The 25,325-nt window shown below is 44.7% G+C and overlaps 1 protein-coding gene across 2 annotated transcripts; it reads left to right on the plus strand.

Annotated features, from left to right (window-relative positions):
* The first annotated feature begins 1,509 nt into the window (after positions 1 to 1,509).
* SUMO1 (small ubiquitin like modifier 1) lies at positions 1,510 to 24,274 on the plus strand. Of its 2 annotated transcripts, XR_006105063.1 has the most exons (6): positions 1,510 to 1,668; positions 8,256 to 8,330; positions 19,658 to 19,735; positions 20,682 to 20,753; positions 22,061 to 23,753; positions 23,811 to 24,274. XR_006105063.1 is itself a non-coding variant. In XM_042479725.1 (5 exons), the coding sequence occupies exons 1-5, from the start codon at positions 1,657 to 1,659 to the stop codon at positions 22,127 to 22,129; spliced, it is 306 nt and encodes a 101-aa protein (XP_042335659.1). In that variant the 5' UTR covers positions 1,510 to 1,656; the 3' UTR covers positions 22,130 to 24,274. The 2 variants fall into 2 exon arrangements, 1 of the variants encoding a protein (XP_042335659.1); XM_042479725.1 differs by having other exon boundaries at positions 22,061 to 24,274.
* The last annotated feature ends 1,051 nt before the right edge of the window (positions 24,275 to 25,325 follow it).

Below are 25,325 nucleotides of genomic sequence, written 5' to 3' on the forward strand. Positions count from 1 at the left end.
TTTTGAGTAAACATGGTACTGTAAATAATCTTAAATCAAAACTGCTCAGTTTAAAAGATCCAGACTAGCAATTTGTGGGATGTGAGAAAGCTTTTGTGTGTCTTTCTTCAAAAGAGAAGGTGGGAATCTTTCTTCAAAAGAGAAAGATTATCAAAGATTTATCTGCACCATCTGCTGGTTACATTTGAAAATGCATCCCACTATGTACTTACAGTACTTTCAAATATGAATAATAGAGGCTGTGCTATGTTTTCCTGATCTAGGAGCAAGGCCGATTTAACTCAGTGGGTTGTACAGTATTTCTGAAAAAAAGATGCAGAAATACTTACATTATATATACTTAAAGGAGTAAGCAGTAAAGCAGTAAACCATGTACAAACCAATGATGGTTTCTAAAGTCTCAGTAGGAAATGGCCAAGAAAATGGTACCGTCTGAGTAAAGAATGCAGCCCTGTGAACAAGGAAACAGGATACCTTTTATTGTTGCTTTAATGCAAGATTGGGCTTGCAGTGGGGAAGGAAAACACTGCTGTAATTTAGCGTGCGCTCTGCAGTGAGAAAAAATGTATTTAAGATGAGGGTAGGGAATGTTGTTGTTGGACTGAAACTCCCATCCGCCCCAGACAACCGTTGAGGGATGATGGGAGTTGCAGTCCAGCAACATCTGAAGGACCATATGTTCTCCAATCTTGGTTCAAATACTGCAGTGGGAGCTGGAATGCAAAACATGACTGCAGAATTGTCTTCACTTACAAAGCCCCCAGCAACATATCTGCTTGACTCTGGTGTGACTCTGAAGCACAGGGTTCGAATCCTGGCTTGGGCATGGAAACCCACTGGGGCAACCTTGGGTGAGGAGAAGCCACACTCTCTCAGCCTCGGAGGATGGCCGTGGCAAACCTCCTCTGAAGAAACCTTGCCAAGAAAAACCCATGATAAGTCAGACAGGACTTGAAGGCCCAGAACAACAACAACAACAAACAACAACAACAACTAGTTTCTCCATCTGGAGAAGGCACCAGGCAGGCCTCCAGTTCATTTATTTATTCTGGTATTTATACCCCACCCTTCAGCCCAAGAGGCTCTCAGAGCAGCTTACAATTATTATTATTATTATTATTATTATTATTATTATTATTATTGAGGTGTTTCCCTGCCCTGAGGCTTACAAGCTAAAAAGGCAGGACCCAAAGGGAGATGGGAATGGCGGTGGGGAAGAAGGGGACCAGGTCCAGCCCTCCTTCTCTCCCTCTGAGGCCTGGACTCTGGAGGGAGGGCCCTGGCTGCTTCTTGAGGGCACACAGCCGCAACCACGAGGGTAGAGCGCCGTGTGGCCACTGCAGCTCCATTGCGCTTAAAGCGGTCTGGAAGCGGGCTATTCTTCCCTTGGCCCTGACGACGTCAAGAGGCGGGAGAAGAAGGAGGAGGAGGCGGGCTCCATCCTCCTCTCCCCTTCCTCCTGCTCCTCCTCCGAGCGAGCGAGCGGGAAGTGAGCTCAGGCGCAGAGGAAACCCCGGCCTACTGCTGCTCTCTCTCCTGCCGCCTGCCTTCCTTCCCTCCCGGAGGCCCGAGGAGGAGGAGGAGAAAGAGACGGAGGCCACTGCGGGGCTGGAGCCAGGCTCGGCGGGGGACGCCTTGGCCTCTCACCCGGGAGCCATGTCGGACCAGGTAGGGACAGGCCGGTCTCCCTCCCTCCTTCCCTTCCCGGGCAACAGACGGAGGAGGAGGAGGAGGCGACCGGGAAAACAAAATGGAGGAGGATGAAGGGAGGACGGCTGTCTTCTCCGGAGACGCTTTCTCTGCCCTCCCCGGAGAACAAGGGCCTCTTGGGGGAGAGGCTTCTGGCCTTAATCTGGGGCTCCCCTCCCCCTTTCGCCACCCCTTTTACTTGTGTGTGTGTGTGTATACATACATACATACATACATACTATATATATGGTGTGTTTACATATATGTGTGTGTTTATATATATATATATCTGTGTATACATGTGCCTGTGTGTATGTGTATATATATATATATGTATGTGTATGTGCATACAGTATATATATTTGTGTGTGTATGTATATGTATATGTCTGTATATGTATGTGTGTGTATTTATATATAGGTGAATATATGTGTGTGTGTGTGTGTACGCACACACATACACACTCCCCATTTTGGGGGGGGCAAGATTTGTTCAGAGGAGGTTTGCCATGGCCACCTTCCAAGGCTGAGAGAGTGTGATTTGACCACTTACCCAAACACAGGTTCACCTTAAGGCTGCCATAAGTCAGAAAGGACTTGAAGGCACACAACAACAAACTAATATGTATACACACACACGACGAAGGTGCACAACATATATGTGTGAGTGTGTGACATGAAGGCACACAACAACAAACCATTTATATACAGTCTGTAAATATACACACAACTGTGTGAGATGAAGGCACACAACAACAAACCATTTATTTACACACACATATATATATACACACACACATACACAACTGGAAGGTACACAACATGTAAATGTGTGTGTGTGTGAGAGAGAGACTTGAAAGCACACCACATCAAACTTTATATATATATATATATATATATATATATATATACACACACACACACACACACAGAGCTGGAAGTTACACAATACACATGTGTTTACCTAGGGCAAGTTGCACTCTCTCAGCCTCAGAGGATAGCAATTGCAACCCCCCCTCCCGACCCTGACAAAACATGCCAAGAAAGCCCCATGATAGATCCCCCTGAATCAGAAATGACTTGAAGGCACACAACAACAATGTATTGTTCTCCCTTTTACCCATTTAGCATCCCAGTGACATTATCCTTCCTTTCTTTTCTTCCTCCCCTTCTCTGCTTCTACATCATGGGAGCAAAATACAACAACACCCCAAATCCACCAAACAGGGGGGCCTTTATAGGGCCAGCCAAATTGGGAGCTCCCTGCTCTCCTCACCCACCTATTTGGGAAACGAAAGCGAATTGGAAACAGATTACTGTACCAGGAAACCCAAACAGGACTGTCAGATTCTGTGCCAGTGACTGGTCCTATTTGCCAAGGAATCAGCCCTTTGGGGTTGTTTTGGATTAGTAGGGACCCAATAAAACTCCACTGTTTTGTTTTAATATGGTTTCTGCTCACTTTCTATATTGCAGAAGTTAAAAGTATAGGATTTGGACCCTGGTCTCCAGAATCTTGTAGTCTAACACTCAAACCACTACGCAAAAGAAAGTAGCCAACAAACTGAAGATCAGGGCATATGTTGTTGTTGTGTGCCTTTAAGTTGTTTCCTATAGTGATCCTATCATGGGATTTTTCTATCATGGAGTTTGCCATTTCCACCCTCTGAGGCTGAGAGAGTGTGACTTGCCCAGTGGATTTACATAGTTGAGTTGGGATTTGAACTCTGGCTTCCAGAATCATAGTCCAGTGCTCAAAACACTACACCATGCTGACTCTCATGACATAGGTCCAAACACACTGCAGAAATAATCCAGTTTGAGACCGCTTTAACTGCCCAGGCTTGGTGCTAGGGAATGCTGGGAACTGCAGTTTTGTGAGACATTTAGCCACCTCTGTTGGAGAGCTCTGGTGCCACAGTAAACCACAACTCCCAGGATTCCTTAGCACTGAGCCAGGGCAGTTAAAGTGGTTTCAAACTGGATTATTTCTGCAGTGTGTTTTAGACCATAATAGAATGTTTTTTATTGATCTGATTTTAAGTCCCATTCTCAGGCTTATTTGGTTCTTCCTCTCCCTCTTCACTAGAACAACTATGAAGAATTGAAAGATACAAACTCAGTCTGCATCAGTATGGAAAGGGATAACCTTCGAAACTGAGAGAAAGAAGTTTGCAGTATAAGCCTTCCTAGACTGAGTCTACTTCATCAAATGCACTCTACAAATTTCTTTCTCTCAGCTGTGGAGAAAATAGTGAACTTTTGCTTTCGGTTTCAAATTAACTGTGGTTAGTTTTATACACAAAGTCTATAATACAGTTAAGCTTAACTGTGGGTTATATGTGCTACCTTTGGCACTACTGATTGTTTTGGTCTACAGCTTCCAAGATTTAGCATAGCCACTGATAAAGGATTGTGAGAGTTGTATTCCACAACATCTGGAGGGCTGAAAAATCCATTGGTGGTTGTTGTTGTGTTCCTTCAAGTCATTTCCAAATTATGGCGACAGTAAGACAAAGCTATCATGGGGTTTTCTTGCGCTGAAAGTAATTTCCTACTTGTGGTAACCCTAAGGCTAGTCTTTCATGTTTTTTTCTGGGGCCGAGAGTGTGCTGTCAGATTTCTATGGCCAAATGGGGACTTGAACCCTGATCTCTAGAGTCCAACGCTGAAACCACTACATTATGCTGGCTCTCCAAAGATTCCATATCCGTGGTTTATTGAAGCAAGTCAGCCTTGTAAACCATAGTTTAAAGTCTGCTTGTTTCAATAGACTGTAATTTGACTAACCACTTCTGCCTAATAATAAATAATAATAATATATACAGTACTGCCTTTCCAAAGGATCAAGGCAATTTACAAAGTTACATAAACAAATACATAAAACACATAAATGAAGGTTTGGACATAACAATAAACTGTTTGGTTAAAAGCAGAATTGGAAAGTTCAAATTGTTTTGTGATCAGGGCTTAGAAGGAAACTGGAGGAGGCAGCAAATGCACCCAGGTCTCATAACCACTGTGTCATTTCTGAACACACATTGTGTTGTTTCATGACTGTAGGAGATTTGTTCCTGTTAACATGAGTTCAGTAAAAAAAATTCTTCCAAATACTAGGAACCTCTCACCCTTCATCATAACCACCAACAACTATTTCCCCTCTGCATTTTCTTTATTTTCATTTACTAATTCAACATTTCAACTTCTCAATAACTTCTAATTAGGAAATGACCAAAAAAATGTAGAACTACTGGTAACTCCCTTTATTTACATTGCGCTGATGGCTTGATGGTTAGTTTTTTAATACTTTGGTTTTCTATAATATTAATGACAGTCATATTTCTCAAAACAGCTTTTGCAGCTGGACTTTAGACACTTCAAAATATGCATTAATTACTGTTGATGAAATCAAAGTAATAGGGAAACAATCAAAGCAACAAAGCAATTACTGTAGAAGCAAAGCTGTAAGTGTTTGAATAGCTGTTGCATTAACTGCATTGACACATCCCAGCCATAGCTCACAGGTTTGCAAGTTGTTATTGGTGCTTAATGTCTCCAGGATTAAACACATGTGTCTAATGTCTTCCAAGATTGTCCACAACAGAATATTGTGTTTCTATCTGGTCTCTAATACCAGGTGGAAATCTATATACATTTGAATTGGAGCTGACTATATGCTATTAAATAACTAAGATAATGCCACAATACTATTGTGTTTAGGACCAGAAGTTTGGTAATGTTTACTGATGGTACCAAATGTCTGCCCATATGTTTCTGATTGTTGACTCTTCTGTTGGGAGAATTACAGACATTGTTATTACTGTATTTTATATTATTCTCCCCAGGTATTGATCAAGTTTAGACTGAACGCAAATATTTCCAGAGAGCCAGCCAGCATGGTGTAGTGGGATGAGTGTTGGACTATGAGTCTGGAGATCAGGGTTCAATTCCATGCTCTGTTATGAAAACCTGGATGGTGACCGTGGGCATGTTGCACCCTCTCAGTCCCAGAAAACCCTGTGATAGTTTTGCCTTAGAGTCTCCATAACTCAGAGATGACCAGAAGGTAACACCACTACAACAAATATTTCCTTGGCAAGAAATGTAATACTTTAATAAGTGCTAGAATATCTTGAGTTTTCATTTTTTTTTTAAAAAAAGCATTATTGTACATGTCTTGCCAAAGAAAAAGAAAAGTACCAGTATATTCTATGCCCTTCAGAAAAATGCTGTTCAGTGGCTGACTTTAAAAATGAAATAAGGCAATAAAATGGTATAATGAAAACAATAACGTAATTGAAGCCATCAAGGTGAACGCACTCGGCGCAGAGGAGAATAAAACCACGTTTTTCTGTGGTTTAAAACTGCCCCATGTAGGATAAAAGAAGTCTCTTCCCTCCACACACAAAGACAGGAAAATAGCCCAGGCAAGTCTTTCTTGGAAGAGCATTCAGCTGGAAAGCCACCTCAGAAAAGGCAGTCTCTAGCCCTTACCTGGGAGTTTGTTGCTGTGTGCCTTCAAGTCATTTTCTACTTACAGTGATCTTCTCATGGGGTTTTCTTGGCAGTTTTTTTCTGAGGGGAACTGCCATTGCAATCCTTTGAGGCTGAGAGTGTGTGATTTGTCCAAGGTCACCCAGTGGGTTTGAAGTGCTCTTGTCATTAAGTGATATACGTCTCCTCTCACAAAAGTGCCAATGTTCTTTCAGATGCTTTCAGATCAAGAATAAATACCTGTAAAAGCAAGGTGGATATTCTTCTTCCACTGTAGTGCATTAATAACAACTGATCTTTTTAAAAATTTGTGCTGGGACTGGTGCTGTCACTTAAATCCAACTTTTCTTCCCAGCCCTATGCATTGCCTTGGTTTTCCAGGGCTTGTGAGAGCTTATTGCTAAGTGGGGAGAGCTACTTACTAAGAAGCTCCAGTAATGGCTGGCAGATTCTTGTTAAGGCCCAGCTGGTCAATGGCTGCTAGTCTTCACCTGTGGTATACAGTCCCAAGAAAGCACTAGATGTGCTGAAGGGAAGGATGTGGAAAATCTCTTTAGTCTCCGTTTGTGTTTCTTCAAATCCTGCCTGCGTTTTCTGCACATCCTTGTTTTGTATTGGGGTTGCAGGACTTGTTTCTTCCTGCACTGAAATGCATGCATATTTTAAGTATCAAATCATCATTAAACAATTCATTTTCCTAATGTTACTTTTATTTGTCTAATTAATGCAACTTTTCCCCACTGACCAAAGTTCTGTGTCTGTGTATCCCTCTCGCCCTCAATGAAGTGCACTTTAACCCTTTTCATGTTGTAGTGGTTTGAGTGTTGGACTACAGCTCTGGAGACCAGGGTTCAATTCCCAGCTTGGCCATGTTGCATACTCTCAGCCTCAGGGGAAAGCAATGGTAAATCTCCTCTGAACAAATCTTGCTAAGGAAACCCCATGAAAGGTTCGCCTTAGGGTTGCCATAAGTTAGAAATGACTTAAAAGCACACAACAAGAACAAGAAACGTAAAATATGGACATTTTTTGGCTTGTACTTCATTTCTTGGAAACATCCTGTAAACCTCACAAATATTAAAAGTCAGGGGAACATTTTAAACTTAAGGCACTTTTATAACAAGTTGCTAAGCTATTTAAGGCAGCATGTTCTTCTCTTCCTTAAGTAGGTATGATGTAATGAATTACATTGTATGAGTTTGTTTATATATACACACTTTGTTTCTCACACTTGTTTTATGTATACACACTTTCCTCCTTGGAGGAGGTTTGTTTGGCTGGAGAAGATTTTGTATCAGCTTTGTTTTTTCATGAAATTTATTGCTTTTCTCAGGTTGTTATAATGGACTTTTTGTCATGCCAGGTATAGACATTTGGAAGTTTCCCACATAGTTTGTTACAGCTTATTTTAAAACTCCTGTGTCTAAATATCAGTTGGCCAAACAATCATGTTTCAATAAGAAATGAATAATGTGCCTGGAATGTATTCTCAGGTTTAAGAATATTGTGTGACATGATGTTTATTAACACTAAAATTGTGACTCAGGGGCTGTAGATACATCACCTACCTGGATTGGGGGCACGGCAACCACAGGCCACAGCCCCAATCTGACCTTTCCAGGGCGCAAAAAGGAGCCGCAAAAAGGCACGGATTGGCAGTGTTTCTTTGGACACAGCTCCAGAGGAGTGTCTTGACACTGTGCACCATGTGGCGTGGCACACGGCATCATGGCACGCTGGGGATGGAGTCAGGGTGTGCATCATGTGGACGCGATGCCCCGAGTCTGCCCCTAGGCAGGCCTTAATGGCCAGTATGTACAGGGCCTCAGTCTTTCATTTTTACATAGTCTTAACAATTCGTATTATTTAAAAAGTTGGGTTTTTGGTTTCTTCATTGAGTATTAAATGTAGTTCTTCCTGCCCTAGTCTTTCATGGTGAATTCTTTATTGAATGGAACTTCGTTACCTGTAAATATGCTAAAAGGGGCTGTAGAACTGTTTAATAAAAACAATTTATCTCTTAATTCTTAATCCCAGCTCAGTCCATTAATCTTTGTTTCTTCTTTCTTCTAGGAAGCCAAACCTTCAACAGAGGACTTGGGGGATAAGAAAGAGGGAGAATACATTAAACTCAAAGTCATTGGGCAGGTGAGGTTTTTCATAACTCTCTTTAACGTGGATACTTGAGCTTACAGATGGATGTACTTTGCACATGTACAGTTGATATCTGATAGCAGTATGTTCTCACTTAGAGCATATATCTGCACCAGTAAATGAAGATGTTTGTATTTGCAAAAACAAATAGATATTGCTAGCTGCTAACAGAAGTAATCAGGGCCTGAGTAAAGTAAGTAATAGAACTGATGTGTTACAGCCCAACACACCTGTGACATCAGCTTCCTCTTTGAGAGAGGAATAGCTTCTGGTGGTAGGTGAAAACAATCTCTTATGTCTTAAGAATTCAATTAAAAAAAATCAGGCTTCTGTAATCATCAGCAATTCTTCATGTGTACCTAATGCCATCATATTTTAGTGCAGAGTGGGGAACCTTTGGCGGGGTACAGACCGCCGCTTTGCGGCAGTTTGCCGCCGCCACCGGTTAGTCCATGGGGGAGCCAGAGCCTCCACACGGCACGGCTCCCCTGCGGACTGAAAAAGAAGCTCCAAAATGGAGCTTCTTTTTCCGTCGCGTTTGCGACGTAGCGAGGCGCCAGGGCGCACTCGCTACGTCACAAAGGACGCGACGCGTACGGACACTCAGCGTCCGATATGCAAAGATGGCACCGGCCCTGTAGAAGGGCCAGCGCCATCTTGTACAGACAGAGTCCGTACTAGGCCCAGGGGCGTCTAAAAGAGACGCCCCCTTTTTAAAATGGGACGTCCTCTGGACGTCCTAAATGGCAGTGAAGAAAGCCTCCTTGTCACCTCTAAGATAACAAGATGGTTTCACTACAGCTGTACTGCTAGTTATTTCTTTTCAGATGGTCATGGTGCTTGGGACCTGAGTGGCTGTGGAGGCCAAAATAACTTGCAGCCCAGCCTAAGGTTCTATTTCTATATCATTTAGTTATTTCAAGTACTTATACATCACTTTTCTGAACTCTCATGTGATGTGATGTCTCCTAGCTGTATACTATAAGCTTAAGATGTTAAGATGAGAGTATCTTAGGGGCCAAGCAGACAACTGGGAAAAGGTGGCTTGGGGGCATGGGGTTTTGATGCCTCATGCCCCCAAGACACCCGGATGCCACCCAGCTGTTCAGATGGTGCTGCTTCAACCTGCTCTGGGGTCATGGCATTTTTACTCCGCACACCCCCAGAACGGCTTGAAGCCGCCCTAGGGTTGTGGCGGGGCCTAAGGCAGCCCCTTACTAGCTCAAATAGGAATGGATCTTTTCTCCTCCTATTTGGGCTGGTGTCGGGGCGGACTGGGACCACAGCGTGTGGTTGCTGCAACTCTGGGGTCAGCAGCTCCAAGGTGGCCCCAATCCATCCCTTAGTTTGTTTATTCATATTGTCCATATGAGAGAGAAAGGCATAGATGTTCTGTTCTTTTAAATTTTTCTAGTAATTATGGTCTCTTAGACTTTTCATCCTAGATGTCATCTTTCTGAGTGGTGAAGAAGTACTGTGACTTTATTATTATAAGGACCATCAGCTTACACTGTTACAGAGTTTCATAATAAGTAAAAAATTCTATGGATCCAATCATCTGAAGAGAATACAGTCTAAAAGAGACATTGAGAAGGTACAGATGAAGAGACAGGGAGACAGAGAATGTGAGGAAACTCTGCTACTGTGAAGGTTAAAAAGTTAAAAGTTGTGGTATGAGCTGGTGATACTAGCGTGGTAGGAGGAAATAAAGCCAATGAGGAGAGTGTTTAAATGTCTCACTAAGTGAGGTCCAGGTATTTTTAGAGTACTGCATATATCATTGCACTGGAATTTATTGGGCCAAAATTGTTCTTCCACATACTGGTTGGTAGGATACCAATGGATATTTAAAGCAGTCATTGGATGATTTTCCAACATTGAAGAAATTTCTTTATTTCATTTATTTATATATCACACTATCTTTGTATGTGGCGCACATTACAGAGGACGTGTTTTCCTGGTCCAAATCATAAGAGGTTTGTGGTCCAAAAACAGACATAGGGAAGTAGCAGAGGAAAGGGAGAAATGAAGGCAAAGACATTCTCATTTTCCTGTGATATTTCCCTATGTCATGGGAAGAATGTGCCATTTTTCAAATTGTGTGTTCTTTGGTTTTATTGAAATAATGTGTGAGGCAAGAGCATTTTATCCCTTACTTTGAAGGCGACCTAGCTGCTAAAAAGGGACACCTGTATCATTGATGAAAAGAAAAAAATACTGTTGATTGTTAATTAGTGGATTGGTTCTGCAAATTGAAGGCCTGAAATATAAGGGACGTTCCACTCAATGGTATATTTGCCAGTGTTTGCCAGTTTCCTTTTTGTTGTTTAAATCTCTGCATGCTACTCTTCCCTGAACTCAAGAGCTGTCTTTCAGGAGACAGGGGGGCTGCAGGGGATAAGAGGAATCACAGAAATGGCCAGTTTCTCTTCCTCCAATGGGAGTATTCCATGAGTGGATTTCTGCTCACAGGAACTCTAGATCCAGGCCATAAGCACCAAAAGGCAAGCCAGGTTGGGAAGCATTCCTTGTTCCTAGTTAACTAGCCAAAAACTGATAGGCTGGAATGAATGAAAATTGTAAGTTGCTTTGGAACTAGGTTTCTTATACAGTTGACAACCCATTCATATTTCACATGTGAAAGCAAGAACATTTTTTTCCCTGATTCTGATTTAACAGAATGCCCACAGATTATCCACATTAAGACAAGAGCCCCTAGATCAGTAATTCCCAAACTCACTTCCTCCAGGTCCTGTGAACCTAAGGACCTGAAAGACTTAGTCATCTTGGCCAGTGATCTGGGATTCTGGAAGCTGAAGTCCAAAACACCTAGAAGGCCGGAGCTTGGAATCACTGCCCTAGATCTGGCCTTGGAAAATATATGGAAGGTCTTGTGTTTTAAAAAGGTTATTCCCATCACTGCTTCTACTTTAATAGATAAACAGTCACTTAGCATCTTGCTTCTCAGAGCAGTCCTGTGCGTGTTTACTCAGAAGGGAGATCCTTCTCTGCTCAGTGGAACCTAACTCCCTGTTAAATATGTTTAGGTTTGCTACCTAAAAGTGCAATCCTGAACAAGTGTATCTGGAAGTGAGAGCTATTAAACTTATTTTGATTTCGTCATCTACCTGGATACCTTTATTTATGTTACCTATTAAAGTATTTCTAATCAGCAGGATATAATCAAAATTACCTCAAACATGTTACGAACAACCTATATACTTTAAAAACATTTTTTAAAAGTTTTAATAATTAAACAAGCCCAAGAAGATTAACATTTAGAGCCCAAACCATGATCTGACTCAGTCTGATGGTCAGATGAACAACTAGGTTTTAATTAAACCAGGTTTTCGTATGGTGGCAAAATAGAAAGAATGTTGTTACAAATCGTGGTTCCCTGGGGCAGGGGATTTCACAGCCAAGGTGCTGTAACTGAGAAAGCCCTTCTATGTGATGGAGCAATGTGATAACAGGGACTTTTAGTTGTATTTATCAGAAGAATTCAGGGAAAATAAGGTTATGCATATATAATAAGGTATTGGGAAGGGGTGAGAAAGAGGAGTGTTGAAAGTGACTGGTGATTGCCTGACTGAAGAGATGTTATGTATGGCTGGCATGTGCTGTATGACAGGGAGACTGCTCAGGCCTATTAGCTTTTGGCTTGGATTGTGAGGAGATAGGGAAAGAGTTAGTGAGATGTAGTTACCATATATACTCAACTATAAGTCAACTTCACGTATATGTTGAGGGCTAGTTTTGGGGCCAGAATTATGGATTTTGATAGGAGGTATGGTTAAATCAAAGGGCTTGAACAAAGGCTCTAAAAGATGAAGAAAACAGTGCCAAAAACTTACAAAATTCCAGCACGTTTGTGCTCACCCCAAAGGCTGGATGGATGAGAGAGGGGGTGGGGTTAGTGCTTCCAGGATAGGTTACATTCTTCTTCGTGGTCTCTGCGAATCATACAAATGGGTTTCACTGCGCCTGCGCAGTGCTGCTCGGAACCTACTGGAATCACTGTGCAGAGCTCACTGCACAAATTGCAACTTTTTGGCGGTAACTCCGCCCACCCGTTATAAGGCCCCTGCCTTCCCGCTCTTTCTCCAGTTCCTTTTTTTCCGCCGCGCTAGCTGCTTCAGAGGAACCTTCGCTTGTTTGACTTGCTTGGAATCACTTTCGTTTTTGGCTTCGGACTGTTTTTCTGACCATTCTTTGTCTCCCGCCCCTGGTAACTTCGGACCTTCGGACTCCTTCGACTTTGAGATGCCTGCCGCTTTTAAGAAGTGCGACATTTGCAAGGGCAAGATGCCCGTTCAGGACCCGCACTCTACCTGCCTGCTCTGCCTTGGTCCGAGCCACGACCCAAAGGCCTGCGCACTCTGCAGATCCCTCTCTTCCCAGGCCCGGAAAAACCGTGAGTCCCGGCTTACTTCGGCGATTGCCCTGGGAAAGCTGCAAGAAAGAGGTTCGCGGTCCTCTTCTGTCCCACCTCTGGGGCCCCCCCGCTGCATCCTCGAGAGCAAGTGTCTCCAGCGTGGGATCGGGAAGAGCCACCTTCCCCAACGTGGTGTGTGTCCCGGCCGGGACCCCTTCCACCACCGCCGATGTGGCCCGTGGCTCTAAACCGCCCAGTGCCACCGACAAACCCTCCAAGCGCCCCCCATAAGCCATCGGGGACTGAGGGTACCGAACGGGCCTCCAAGCCAAAGGAGGGAGCGGAGGGCCCCCGTTCGAAGGAGGCTACCAAAGACGACCATCTCGCCTCGCCTTCATCCTCCAAGGCATCCAAGGGACCGGGGCCTTCCTCATCAGCGGCGGCCCCTGTACTCTTGGATCTCCCTGACAATCCATTCTTCCCTTTGGATGAGACTCCTAAGACAGGGAAGAAGAGACAACGTGACAAGGCTGATCGTGATTCGGCTCCTAAAAAGGTTAAGTCCTCCAAGGAGAGACCAAAGGACAAGGAGCGCTCCCCCTCCAGACGGGTCCGCGCCTCCGTCTTGCCAGCTCCAGGCCAGGAGCCAACGTCGGTGGACCAGGGAACCTTGGTCACGGCCCTCCCTCCGCCGACCATGGATTTCACCCACGGTACAGTGGATGCCGTACCCCCTCGCTCCCTGGGGCAGCGATCTCCTTCCCATCCCGCAACGGATGATGAAGACGATTTGCCCCTCACACAGGAGACTCCGGATCTCTTTTTCGACGTGCAGTCGTGCCGCTACTACATGTCCGTGCCGGAAGACAGGGCCATGAGGGAGTTCACCAAGGTGAACCCCCATCCATCAGACCGTGCCGAACCGGCCAAGTTGGTCCCCAAGGCATCCATCTACGAGAGATTACCTTCTCCATCCCGTAGACGTGACAGGTCGCCGTCTCCACCTCGTAGACGTGAGAGATCGCCGTCCGCAACCCGCAGGCGCTCCCGGTCCTCAGTAGACTTCGCCCGCCCAAGATCCCAGGTCAGGTTGAATGATCCTCTCTCTTCCGACCTGGACTCTGAGGACGAACCGCTGCCGCCTTCAGAGGCGCCCTCGGACGAGGATGTCCTCTCGGGTTCGGCCTCCCCTCAGAGGATGCATAATCCAGAGCCGGCTTCGCCGTCGGATGACGTCAGGGCCTTTACAGAACACGTGGTCAGGATGGCAAGGGCCCTAGACATCCAGCTCGCATCTCCTGAGGACGACGCGGAGGACCCGGTGGAGCGTCGGGTACATGGACGAGTTCCCACTCCACCATGTCTGCCTCTCCTACCTTCTCTCCAGACCATCGTTAAGTCTTGGGACTCTCCGGCCACCCTATCGGCACCCTCCCGCAAGGTCCAGGCGCTCTACAGGGTCGCTCCGGCGAGTTGCTCCTGGTTGGCAGAACACCCCAGGCCGAACTCGGCCATTGTGGAAGGTGCCCAACACAGCTTCGTTCCGAAGCAAGCCACCTCCCCTGTCGACCGAGAGGCAAAGAAGGTAGACGGACTGGCCAAAAAGGCATATTCGGCATCGGCTCTTGGGATCAAGGCCGCTAATTACACCGCCTGCATGGGGGCCTACATCCAGACCCTCATGGAACGGATCTCCTCCCTGGTTCCGGACATCCCGGATGACATCCAGAGGCAGCTCGTGGAGATCAAAGACGAGGCTCACTCCATTGGAAGCTGGCTAATCACCACTTCCAGGAACATGGTGGACTGCTCCGGAAGATCCATGTCTGCAGCCATGGCTCTTCGGCGCCACGCATGGCTGAGGGCCTCCGATCTCAATCCCACGGTCAGAGCGGCCATCGAGGACATGCCCCTCGACGGGACTGGCCTCTTCCACGCCGAGACCGACGACCGCCTGAACCGCAAGTTCAGGATGAAGGCGGCGGCCAAGAAGCACGGCATGTCCTCAGCACCGGCTTCTCCGTTCCCGAAGCGACAGCGCCCGTGGCAGCCGCAAGGTCAGTCACAAGGGACCTTCTCCCGGGATCGTCAGCCCCAACACCAAGGCTCTCAGAGACAGCGCTTCCCTTCGCAGTCTTCCTCCTCCTCTGGCCGTCGCAACTTCCCGCCTCGGTACCGCAAGTCCCGCCGGCAGGAGACCGACCAGGGGAAGAAGAGAGCCTGAAGGGACGCAGCGCGCTTCGTCCCTTCCTCACCCATCTTTTTTCTGGACATCTTGAGGCCCTATGCTAACACCTGGGCCTCTATAACATCGGACTCGTGGGTTCTTAACATCGTCCGTAGGGGTTATGCCCTCGAGTTCCAAGAGCTCCCTCCAACTGGAGCCTTCATGTCCACTCCCCCCTCGGACACCCTTCTCGACGAAGTGCGCACATTGTTTGCTAAGGGAGCAATCTCCCTTTTACCGCCCGACCAACATCCTCGGGCCTTTTTTTTCCAGGTACTTCACTGTACCTAAAACGGATGGGGGCATCAGGCCCATCTTGGACTTGAGACAAGTGAACTTGTTTTTGGACTATCGTCGCTTCCGAATGGTAACCTTGGCCTCCATTCTGCCTCTCCTCCACCAGGGCCTGTGGTTCGCGACTGTCGACCTGAAGGACGCCTATTTCCACATCGGGATCCGGGAATCCCACAGGAGATTCCTCGCCTTCGCTGTCGGCTCCGCCTCGTACCACTACAACGTGCTTCCGTTCGGCTTAGCCACGGCCCCACGAGTCTTCACGAAGTGCATGGCTCCAGTGGTGTCATACCTACATCAAAAGGGCTTCATGGTTTTCCCTTACCTGGACGATTGGCTGTTCGCAGCCGAATCTCAGGACGAGTTACACGAGGCAGTCTCATTCGCCCTGCAGCTCTTCGACTCCCTCGGGCTGGTGGTCAACAGGGAAAAGTCCCACTTCACACCGACCAAACAGGTCAAGTTCATCGGGGCCATCCTGGACTCCGAGAACTGCCTAGCCTTTCTCCCTCCGGACCGCTTTCGGGCCCTGACGGCATCCCTCAGGCCTTGTATCTCCCACAGAAGGGTAAGGGCCAGAGATGTCCAAGTCGCCCTGGGCCACATGGCATCGACGACATTCGTCACCCCCTGGGCAAGACTGCGTCTTCGTCCGCTCCAATCCTGGTTCCTCTCCGTCTTCTCTCCGCTAGAGGACCCGCCTTCAAAGTGGCTCACGGTACCCAGACCTATAGCCGCTTCCCTCAGATGGTGGCTAGACAGCTCCAACGTCTGTACCGGGATGCCCTTCCATCAGCCCCAGACACAACTGACGCTGACAACCGATGCATCCCTGGAGGGATGGGGTGCCCACCTACTCGACCTTGTCGTCAAGGACAGGTGGTCCGCACCAGACAAACTCCTCCACATCAACGCCTTAGAGATGCTCGCAGTGGAGAAGGCCTTGAGGGCGTTCGAGTACGCTCTTGCAGGGAGAGTGGTCCTCCTCAGGACGGACAACACCACCGTGATGTACTACATCAACAAACAAGGTGGCACCAGGTCCAAGACCCTGCTCGACCTCACGCTCCGCATCTGGGACTGGTGCATTCAGAGGCGCATACTCCTCCAGGCGATTCACCTTCCCGGAGAGGACAACGACCTGGCAGACCGCCTCAGCAGATCTCCTTCGGTGTGCCACGAGTGGAGGCTTCATCCCGAGACGGTCGGCGACCTCTTCGATCGGTGGGGAACCCCCCCGGATCGATCTTTTCGCGACCAGATGGAACAGCCACTGTCCCCAGTTCTGCTCCAGAAAGCGATTCGACGGATCCCTCGGAGACGCATTCGCTTTCCTCTGGACGGGGGAGCTCCTCTACGCTTTCCCTCCGTTCCCTCTCATCATCAGGGTGGTGTCCAAGATGACAACGGACCGCTCCCAGGCGATCCTGATCACCCCGTGGTGGCCGAGACAGCCGTGGTTCGCATCCCTTCTCCACCTCTCCGGGAGATGCTTCCTCCGTCTCGACCCACGTCCGGACCTGCTCTCCATCCAGGACGGACGAATTCTCCACCCGGACATCGAGAGCCTGCCGCTGGTGGCCTGGAGGATCCGGCCCTAACTGCCTTGCCGGAGTCGGTGAGGACGGTGATCCTAGCTGCCAGAAAACCTTCCACCCAGCGCTCTTATGCCCTGAAATGGAGGAGATTTTGCCTCTTCCTAGACCAAAAGGGCTTGTCTCCTGCACAGGTGTCCACTCCAGTGGTGCTGGAGTTTTTGATGGCGCTTTTGGATGGGGGGCTGGCCCTCACATCCATCAAATGCTATTTGTCTGCCATCTGTGCCAAATATCAGTTCGGGGGGAGGGTGTCCTTTTTCAAGGACCCTTTGGTGAAAGGGTTCCTAAAAGGTTGTGCCAACCTATATCCTCCTGTGTTGTTACCAACGCCGGCTTGGAATTTGGAGACGGTACTGTCCGCCCTCCAATCCAAGCCCTTTGAACCAATGGCCACAGCGGACTTGAGACTGTTGACCTGGAAAACCGCCTTTCTTGTGGCCATCACCTCTGCCCGCCGTGCGGGCGAACTCTGTGCCTTACGGAGGGACCAGCCATTCCTAAGGTTCCACAAGGACAAGGTGGTCCTCCGTACAGACATTACCTTCCTTCCTAAGGTTGTGTCCACCTTCCACATGTGCCAGGACATTGTGTTGCCCACTCTGGCATCCGATCCGACGTCGGATGAGGAGCGACGCTTGCACTCTCTTGATGTCAGGAGGGCGCTTGCGTTTTACCTGGACAGAACTGCTGCCTCCAGTCGGTCCGAGAGACTTTTTCAATGCTACTCGGAACCAAAGAAGGGATTGCCTGTGTCTACGCAGAGGTTCTCCAAATGGGTGGCTAGCACCATCCACCTCTGCTATGAACTTCTGGGCAAACCGCTCCCTGGCAGGGTGCGGTCCCACTCCACAAGGGCGATGGCAGCATCCTCTGCATTCCTGTCTGGGATCCCTCTAGAGGATGTCTGCAAGGCAGCTGTTTGGTCCCAACCTCTAACCTTTATTAAACACTATAGGTTGGACACCAGGGCCATCCGAGACGCAGCTTTCGGGAGGGCTGTGTTGGTTTCAGGGTTGCATTGATTGCATTACTGATGTTTTGTGTTATACAGTTACACTGTTTACATTTGTTGTACGTTGGTTTGCACAAATCCTATGGGATCGGTCTTGCATGACCTCTGTCCCCTTCTCAGGTTTAGCAAAATTATTGCTACTTGATCTGTGCATAAACAAGAGACTGACTCCTTTTATGGTTCAAGGTGTTTATTGTAATAAATATACCTTTGGTTTACCATAGCTTTGGTTTCAGGACACTCCCTCCGCCGTATACCTTAGCTTGTCAGTCTAAACCCATTTGTATGATTCGCAGAGACCACGAAGAAGAAGTACAGGTTGCTTACCTGTAACGGTGTTTCTTCGAGTGGTCATCTGCGAATACATACAAATCCCACCCGTCCGTCCCCTCAGTGTCCTGCTCACATTGGCTCTCTTTCCATCGCCTGCTTGGCGGAAAAATTGCGGAACTGGAGAAAGAGCGGGAAGGCAGGGGCCTTATAACGGGTGGGCGGAGTTACCGCCAAAAAGTTGCAATTTGTGCAGAGTGAGCTCTGCACAGTGATTCCAGTAGGTTCCGAGCAGCACTGCGCAGGCGCAGTGAAACCCATTTGTATGTATTCGCAGATGACCACTCGAAGAAACACCGTTACAGGTAAGCAACCTGTACTTCTTGCTTTTCACCAGGCGGTGATTTCCTTCCTTTCTTCCTTCCTTCCTTTTAATAAGCGTTAAAGTATTGTACTTACATTGACCTGTGGATAAGTCAACTCAGTTTGCCGGCTCTTGGGCCCCTCCACAGGCCCTTCTTCACTCAGGGCTCCCTCTGGGAAGGGAGCTCTGGATGAGTAACAGCCAGGGGGACCCAAGAAAGGCGGCGTGCCACCTCCCCCTTCCTCTCAGGGGCCTTTGCCCAACATGAGGTGCCCTGCCAGGGACGTCTCAGGTTGAGCAAAGGTCCAGGGGAAGGAGGATGTGGCGAGTGCCACCTCCCCCTTACTCCCATGACTGGCCTTTCCTCTTCCCGAACAGGCTCTATCTCCCATGGGCCTTTTCTGACCCACTGTCTAAGAGCACCTCAGACTGTGAACTCAGTTCCTTTAGGATTTGTTTATCCTCAAGTAGGCTTTAATGCCAAACAATATTGCCAGCTTGTTTGGAGTGAATCTTCATCTATTGCCTCTCTTCTGTTTCTTTGCCCACCCCAAACACTGGGTCAGAACATTATTTACCTCACCTGCTTTAGATGGAAAGGTGAGATATATCGGGTGTCACACACATATTGCTGACACTTAGATCCACATCCCCAGTTAAATTCACACAGAATTTTACATAAGTGATTAAAAGTACAAGGGAGATCCAAAAGTACATTTTCTCTCATCCTTCTTTCTGAACAGGCCATCCACAGAGCAAACAAGGCAGTTCGTTTTCTAGAAGCAGTCAGGAAACAAGATTAAAATGTTCATCCAATGTGTGCAATATGTTAACTCTCAAGGTTTTGATATAAGTTGATATGCATAGGTAATACTTGTATCACACATTTTTTTGGTCATAAGAGTTGTACTAGTGAAGTGAAAGTTGGTGAACAATATCTGATAAAGATATAAGTACAAAATTTAAAATACATTTAACTGAGATAAGTCTCTTTTAAAAACAGATCCCAATTAAATTTAATTTAAAATCTAAACATATAATAATAAACATATGGAAGGAACATAAGTGTTGGATCAGCCTGTTAGTAAAAAATTTCATTTTAAAATAGCTGTTGCAAAGACAGCCAATTCCTTTTTAATACTGCATAGGAGGCTAATAATTTTTTTGTGTTCTGTTTATAGGACAGCAGTGAAATCCATTTCAAGGTGAAAATGACAACGCATCTAAAAAAACTTAAAGAATCATATTGTCAGAGACAGGTTTGTGACATTTTTGGATTGAGGCGAAGCTTGGCCTCCTTTCTCTTTCTTAAATGTAAACGTGACTGAAGTGGGATGGGTGAAATAAACAGGAATATATATTATAATATGCTGAGACATTTTATAACCATGAAGCCTCTGTTAAGAATTCATGGCAATCTTCCAATGCTGTGACATCTTCATAGGCTTTCATACTAACTATTCACAAACAGTCCTGTGTTGTAGGAGAATTAAAAACTAGATTTTAAAAACAGCTTGATTTGAGTCAATCAGTAATTTCATTAAAACCACAAAGATAAAAGTTTCCCTCAACCTGCAGAAATAGATTGATGCTGAAAGATCAAAAGAATGTAGCATTGCATGAAGACTAAATCAGTGGTGTGGGACCCCAGGCTGCATCTGCTGGTGGTGCGAGAGTTGCTCAAAGGGGACACATTACTTGGAGGGCCAGATTCCCCCCTTTTCCAAACCTTTTTATGTGTAAAATTTACACATGTTGAATTAAATATTGAATTTACTTGAATAAAATTATTCTTATTTGAACAATGCTATTTCCTTATATAATGTTAACATATGAATATACACAAATGTGCAAATGAAAATATGCACACTAGATAAACAAAATATTTTTACTCATACTATGGGCTATATCGGGGGGGGGGGGGGTGCAGCATCGACATGTAAAGGGTGGTCCCAAGGGTAAAAGGTTTGAGTATTACTGGGCTAAATTATTAGTGAGGACAATATGAGATATGCCAGAATAAACTCACTGTTCACTTGATGCAGAAATTACACTTCCATGATTTTGGAACAAACATTAATTTGTATGTGCTTTCATTTTCTTCCCAAACAAAAAGATTTAAAATGGATAGTAGTAATTAAGAACATTTTTTTCAATGTAACAAACTGAAATAAATTGTGATTTCTCTCCCTCTGCCCTCTTTAGGGAGTTCCAATGAATTCACTCAGGTTCCTCTTTGAGGGTCAGAGAATTACTGATAATCATACTCCCAAAGAGGTAAGTGTTTCACAGTGAATAATTCCAAATACGTTTTCCAGTGATTTGAAAACTGGATGTGGTGACTTTATCAGTTGCATTCAGAAAGGAAGATCAAAGCAGCTTTAGTCACTATGAAGAGAAACCCGTACTGGTTCAGTCTATATTGGATCCAGCTTCTTCTGCTTTTATTGCCTTTTGAATGTAATTCAGGTTGTTAGGCAATTAGAGGCCTATGCAGAATTTTCCTCTTTATAGTAGAATTATAGTGGGAAAGAGGTGCAGAACATTTTAAAGCCTCTTCAAACTTAGTTCTATTGTCTCTATGAACTAAAGATTTGGGTTATCAAAGGAACATCTACACACATTATTTTCCAGGGGCATGGTACCTAATACCTATGAGAGATACACAGGTATTAGATATTAAGGTTGTATGTAGAGCAGTGAGTTGTAGATTGCTTTATGGATTGTGCTCCATGCTGAGATCTATTGATATAGGGTGCATTAGAAATCATAAATAAATGAATGCCCCAGAACCACTGAGAATTTGCTTTACTGTTTGTGGCACTTTTCACATTGACTCCTGTTAGCTGGGGTGACCAAATGAGGAAACCTCTAGCATTAGTTTGTTTAGCAATAAGTCTGAATCAAGGTTCCTGACTTGTTTTTCTCTTATAATAACTCAGGAATCAGAACACGATCAAGCTCTGGCTTTTTAGGAAAGCAACAAACTAGCATTGTCCTGTTTTTCTAGCTGTCCCTACTGGCAGGAAGAGCCAAGGAGGAACAGTTAAGTAGCAGGTGTGAGAGACTCACAAACAGTAAGCCAGAATTCTTGGCTACCTGAACATCATCAGCAGGAGGCATTTTGATGGATGCAGCCCTGAGTAGTTAATTTCTAATTACTTCCCAGATGTGCTTGATACAAAAAAAAAAAAAGTTATCTATAAAGCAACATGTTTGGCACCCTTTTCAAATATTTACAACGAGTTGCTAATTGTATTTTTATTATTTATATTGGGGAAAGATTTTATCTTTTCAAAAGGAAATTTATAAATGGAAAATGGGGCGGTGTGATTTTTTAAAAAAAAAAAATCCCCCTGAATTAAAATTTGTAATTGACCACAAAAATTTGACCACATACTTGCTAAGGTGACCTGTAGAATAACAACTATTTCCTTATGTATAAGCTTTTCTGTTACCTGTTATGGCTCAAGAATCATGACAGAAATCAGAGCATGTGCTGTGAATGCAGAGACATCTAATGGTTGGGAGGGGTTTAATCTCCCCCTTGCATTTCTTAACCAATTATGTTTCCTGTTTTACAGCTGGGGATGGAAGAGGAAGATGTGATCGAAGTGTATCAGGAACAGACAGGAGGCCATTCAACAATTTAGAGTGTTTGCTTTTTTCTCCCTTCCCTTTTATCCTTTTTTATTTTTAAATAATAGTTCTTTTGTATTGTGGTATATAACACTGAATTGAAATCAGCACCCCATTCCCATATCTGGGGTATTATTTCCAAATGTCTGTTCTGAATTCTTGTGGTCATTATACACTCTCATTTGTTTTCATTGTGCCGGATTCTTGTGATCCCACCGCGGTTGTACCTCCCTATTTTTCCTGTTTCCTTTTTAGAAATACACCCTCCCATCCATGAGTTTGTGTTTTGACAAGACCCATGTGTTCAAGCACGTTAACAGATTTGCCAGATGGGCAATGGTTCCTTAATATGTTCCATATTGGCCCCCAGGTTTTGATGTATGATTTCCTCTTGTGGATTTTAAGATACAGAGGAGATGAAGCTTTTCTGAAACCTAAACAGAAGAATTATGTCCTCAAGTTAAGAACTGTTTTCTGTAGCTTTTGCTGATGGCCTAAGACAGAAAAGTATCCAAGTACTGATGGGAGAAAAGGCGTCTTTTTCTGGTAATATATTTGAAGTGGCTTCATTGAAGATATGAAAAACTCTCCTGCTTTTTACTGACGGAAGAGCCTAGAAAAGTCCTAGGTTTAGTAGCTAATAATATGTTCATGCATCAAGAGGTGGCTATGATTTTTACATTGTTGTATCTTTTGATCTGGGATGTGGTTTTGAATGGGCATAGACTGTATTGACTTCCTTTTAAATAAATGAAACAAATGTATAAACCTCTGCATTTTCTTTTGAGATGTCTGAACCTGTGGGACTATTTGGCAAAAGCAGTGAAGGATATTTAAGGAACAGTAGTTTCACACATTGACCACTGCTTGAGAATCTTATAATGTAAAAAATGTTTTTGTTCCAAGTTTGATTCCTCTTGTGAGCTAGGATCCTGTTTACTGCTTGCCCTCAAATATTAAATAGAGTTTATTTTCAAGTAACTCTCAGTTATATTTTGCATATGCTGTGTGTACCTCTAGGATTCTGAAAACCCATGCTAGTGTAATATTTAAAAAATAATAATTTGTAAGACTTGGGGGGGGGGAAACATCCAAGAAAGTTGTCAATCTGCATAACACTGTAACATTTTTTCTAGGTGTAATACCTGTTCGGGCCCACCAAAGGCTCCATTTCATAGGAAGTTCATCCAAGAAAGGGTCAGTAACATTGATGGGACTCAAATTAGTTATGACTCTCTTGATCCACTCCTTTAAATACAGCATAAGCGTAACTTTCTCTTTGCTGAAATCTAAGAGCCTAGTGCACCCTTGGAAATCCTAAGTAACTGGACCCCAGTTTGTCAAATGCCCTGTTCCATAGAAATTCACAAAATGTATTATTATTTATTGAAGGGGCAGAAACAGTTGAAAGAGCACTGGTCTAATGTCAGTGTGCTCATCCATTGCCATTTTGACTTCAGGAGGATCAGAATTTTGAAACTTATACCAAATCCCATCTCAATGTAAGATATCCCTTTCTAGAGAGCTCACATCTATGTAAATGTTCTTAGGGTTTAGGTATGTCTCAGAATATTTACTAAGTGGATGCTATGGTGAAGTCCAATAGCAAAGAGGTAGAACAACTTTCTGAAACAAAAGGTTTCATTGGTTTTGTGGAGTTCTGTAAAGAGTTAGAACAACTTTCTGAAACAAAAGCTTTCATTGGTTTTGTGGAGTTCTGTGAGTAGTATTCTGGAATGAGGATTCTTTCCTTTTTAAAGAAAAATTTCCCTATCAGTGTCTAGTTCAGCATTGATCACTTTCATACCTATTTTAGTAAGTTGCAGGACTGTGTCATAGAAAGCCTGTCATGCTAGAAGGGATTTTTAGCTCAGGTTTATAGTATGATGATGGCAGGATTAGAAACACATTGCTCTACCTCTGCCTTTTTTTTTCCTTGCAAGGGGAGTGGGAAAAGAACAGAAACTGAGAATGCAATGTTACTAAGCATGTTTTAACAAACCCGTTAATTGTAAGTTAAACTTTTTTTTAAAGCTGGCACTTACTGTAAAGTGTTAAATGGATCTTTTCCAATGCTTGTAGTTTCCATATCCCACCTCTGATGCCTTTTTGTACACGTTAAACTTTTTTTAAAAATTAAAATTTGTTTTCAAAAATCAGCATATGGGGTTAAGTGTTTTCCATGAAGAAACAATCCAGGTGGAAAGTGAGTGGAAATGTGTTTTGGCCTAGTACCTCCTCTTTTCAAATCAATGCTCGCATTGCTTTGTTGGGTCACAGTAAAGCATTCGGCTGGAAGAACAGCCTTTTCCATTGCTGTGGATTAAATCATCCCCGTGTTCTGTGGGAATGACATTTCTTCTCTCGGTTAAAAATCAAAGGCAGAGATAATATAATGTGGGTGCTACAGTGGGATTGTCTACATGGACAAATTGCCCTGAATTTTCCCTGGCTTACTGTGTCCTGTTCACATGAAGCCAAAACCCTGAATTGAGTGTGGACTGTTCACATTGCCTACACTCGATTTGTGGCTTCTTTCCCTAGCCCACATTTAAGCCTTTTGCTGTGGGTTTTCGGTTCTCTTTGCAGTGACGATGGCAGCTGCCTTCACTGGCAGTCCCTGTAAGCTGCCTGGCGCTGCAGCTGTGGGCACAAGTTGCTCTGAGGTCACAACAAGCACCCAGCGTTGATAGCATGGCTGGGCGCTTCATTCTGAGCTCAGTCGTGGCATTGGGTGATAAATGGGGACTGCATGGGAAGGCAGCCACTTATCGTTTGCTGCGAAAACCAAAAACCTGCAGCAAAAGAGAATAGGTAAGAGTCAAGTTCAGGACTGTTTAATACTGTCTTAAGGGGGGGAGGGATAAAGTGTTTTTAATTGTTATATTTTATATTTTACTGTTGTCAACCGCCCGGATTGGTTTGCCATAGGGCGGTATACAAATAATAATAATAATAATAATAATAATAATAATAATAATAATAATTATTATTATTATTATTATTATTATTATTATTATTATTATTATATTAGGACCAGAATACTCTGGGAGCAATCTGGAGTATTCTGGCCAGTGTAGACCTGCCCATCTAATTAATCTTTTGAAGCATTCATTAAAATGCACTGGCTGATTTCCTCTCTGTTACGAAGCTTTTTGACTTCCTCTACCCTGCGAAAGTGAGTCTTTTGCGTGAAATGTATTTACATTC

This window comes from Sceloporus undulatus, chromosome 1, assembly GCF_019175285.1.
Source record: "Sceloporus undulatus isolate JIND9_A2432 ecotype Alabama chromosome 1, SceUnd_v1.1, whole genome shotgun sequence".
In the NCBI taxonomy this organism is placed as follows: domain Eukaryota; kingdom Metazoa; phylum Chordata; class Lepidosauria; order Squamata; family Phrynosomatidae; genus Sceloporus; species Sceloporus undulatus.

Excerpts from the sequence above, each read along its gene's own strand:
- SUMO1 (XM_042479725.1), top strand. Across the intron at positions 8,331-19,657 it reads AACTCAAAGTCATTGGGCAG|GACAGCAGTGAAATCCATTT; the intron begins GTGAGGTTTTTC and ends TTCTGTTTATAG. Across the intron at positions 20,754-22,060 it reads ATAATCATACTCCCAAAGAG|CTGGGGATGGAAGAGGAAGA; the intron begins GTAAGTGTTTCA and ends CCTGTTTTACAG.